The sequence below is a fragment of the Mandrillus leucophaeus genome, unplaced genomic scaffold, assembly GCF_000951045.1.
Source record: "Mandrillus leucophaeus isolate KB7577 unplaced genomic scaffold, Mleu.le_1.0 Scaffold441, whole genome shotgun sequence".
NCBI classification, from domain to species: domain Eukaryota; kingdom Metazoa; phylum Chordata; class Mammalia; order Primates; family Cercopithecidae; genus Mandrillus; species Mandrillus leucophaeus.
The window spans coordinates 536,428-538,911 of NW_012104710.1; the positions used below are offsets into that span (position 1 = coordinate 536,428).

A 2,484-nucleotide genomic window follows, 5' to 3' on the forward strand; every position below is an offset into this window, starting at 1 on the left:
CTATAGGTAAGGTTAAAGATACTCAGCTAGGATCTGTTATGCTAAATGTGAAATCGGCTATGTCTAGTCACACAGAACTCATCTAATTTCATTCTCCTCAACACTTGGTGCTAACTAAATGAAAACCTGATGGCTAAAAGGTAGCTGTAGCTCTTCTTTTTTAAAATCGGTTCTAGTTCCTCTTTATCTGAATCTTCATTTCACTGGACGTACCTGAGGCATAGGCATTTTTATCAAATACTTTGGTCAAAATCAACCTGCATACATGAACATTACTGATATGATGGCAAAGAACACAAACCAAACTGGTAAACGAACAGGTGAAACCAGTCTTTTAAAATAAGTAATTGTTTCTACAGGAATCTAGAATTGCAGGTACTGTAATTCAAAACCAAGCACTTACATTTTCTAGGAGGCAAACAGCAGCAGGATTCCCACGAAATGCTCTTGCTGTGAATGCATCTGCTATGAAAATAGGAAGCTTCATTTTCCTTGCAAGCTGTTTTTGCAAGTTCTCAAAATTGCTGGTAGCCTGCTTTATGTCTTCTTCTTGGGAAAAAAAAAATCAAAAAGTTAATGTTTTACTTGGTGTCCAGACGCAAAGAACAGTTCCCAGACACAAAGTCAAGCAATTATTCAAACATACTATATTTAAAGTCGTATAATCCCCTAACTTCTTTTTTTTTTGAGACGAAGTCTTTCTCTGTTGCCCAAGCAGGAGTGCCGTAGCACTGATCTCGGCTCACTGCAACCTCTGCCTCCCCGGTTCAAGCGATTTTCCTGCCTCAGCCTCTCGAGTAGCTGGAATTACAGGCACCTGCCACCACATCTGGCTAATTTCTGTGTTCTTAGTAGCATCAAGGTTTCACAGTGTAGGCCAGGCTGGTCACAAACTCCTGACCTCAGGTGATCTGCCCCCCTCGGCCTCCAAAAGTGCTGAGATTACAGGTGTGAGTCACTGTGCCCAGCCAATCCCCTAACTTTTTAAAACCTCTAAAATGAAATTCATTTTAAAATACTGGCTAAATTGATTTTTTTCCCATATTTTGTATTGACTTTTCGTATTATACATAGAACTCAGCCGCACAATCATAGTCTTTCTTAGAGTAGCCAGAACTAGCTTAGGCTCTGTTTTTAATGAAGTCCATGAAACATCCAAGAGGCATGTATGTTGCTTACAGTCTCCCAATGAATATTATTACCCTTTTTTAAAATAATGCATTTTTTAATTTAAAAATATGCTCATTATAATACACTTGGAAAATAAAGACCCATAAGTGCACAAATTAGCAATAACATTATGAATGTTCTGGATGTATAGCTTTTATCAGAATTTTTACCCACTTAACAGTAAATTGCCCCTCTGTATTCACAGGGGATAGATCCCAGAACCCCCTGAGGATACCATAGTCCCACAGATGCTCAAGTCCCTTATATAAAATAGCATAATTGGAGGGCCATTCCAATACAATTGGAAAATACTGTATAGCATGAGTATTTTCCAAAGACACCAAATGCTTCAAAAACATCATTTTAATCATTTACAATATGTTTATGGATATGCTCTAAGTTGTCTACCCATATCCCTTTGGGTGAATATTTAAGTTGTTTCTAATTTTTCACTTATAAAGATAATGCAGTGATCAAACCTGCTGAATGTAAATTTTGTTCTGTGTTCCTGATTATTTTATATATATTCCTAAAAGTGAAATCCCTGGGTCAAAGTGTACAGATGTTTTAACTTAAACAGTTAAATTTATCTGCAGAAAAAGTATACCAATTTAGACAGTATATGAGAGTGTCTGACTAACTGCTAATCTGATAGTTTGTTTTTGTTTTGTTTTTTTTTTTTTGAGATGGAGTCTCGCTCTGTCGCCCAGGCTAGAGTGCAATGGCGCGATCTCCACTCACTGCAAGCTCCGCCTCCTCTCGGGTTAACGCCATTCTCCTGCCTCAGCCTCCCTAGAAGCTGGGAGTACAGGCGCCTGCCACCACGCTCAGCTAAATTTTTTTGTATTTTCAGTAGAGATGGGGTTTCACCGTGTTCGTCAGGATGGTCTCGATCTCCTGACCTCGTGATCCGCCCGCCTTGGCCTCCCAAAGTGCTGGGATCACAGGCGTGAGCCACGGCACCTGGCCAATCTGATAGATTTTAAAATACCTTGTTTTCATTTGCATTTCTTAGATTATTCTTTTGTTTTGTTTTGTTTTGAGACAGAGTCTTACTCTGTCACCCAGGCTGGATTGCAGTGGCACAATCTCCATTCACTGCAACCTCTGCCTCCTGGGTTCAAGCGATTCTCCTGCTTCAACCTTCCAAGTAGCTGGGATTACAGGCATGTGCCACCATGCCTGGCTAATCTTTTGGTATTTTTTGTAGAGACGAGGTTTTGCCATGTTGGCCAGGCTGGTCTAGAACTCCTGACTTAAGTGATCCTCCCACCTAGGCCTCCCAAAGTGCTGGGATTACAGGCGTGCCCCACT

The 2,484-nt window shown here is 40.3% G+C and overlaps 1 protein-coding gene across 1 annotated transcript in view; it reads right to left on the reverse strand.

Moving 5' to 3' along the window:
• The window catches only part of PBLD (phenazine biosynthesis-like protein domain containing), a 56,244-nt gene that overhangs the window by 25,133 nt on the left and 28,627 nt on the right, over positions 1–2,484 (reverse strand). Inside the window, exon 2 of the mRNA XM_011994106.1 lies at positions 404–549. Coding sequence (XP_011849496.1) covers positions 404–487 — 84 coding nt within the window. The 5' untranslated portion in view covers positions 488–549. The remainder of the gene's footprint in view (positions 1–403; positions 550–2,484) is intronic.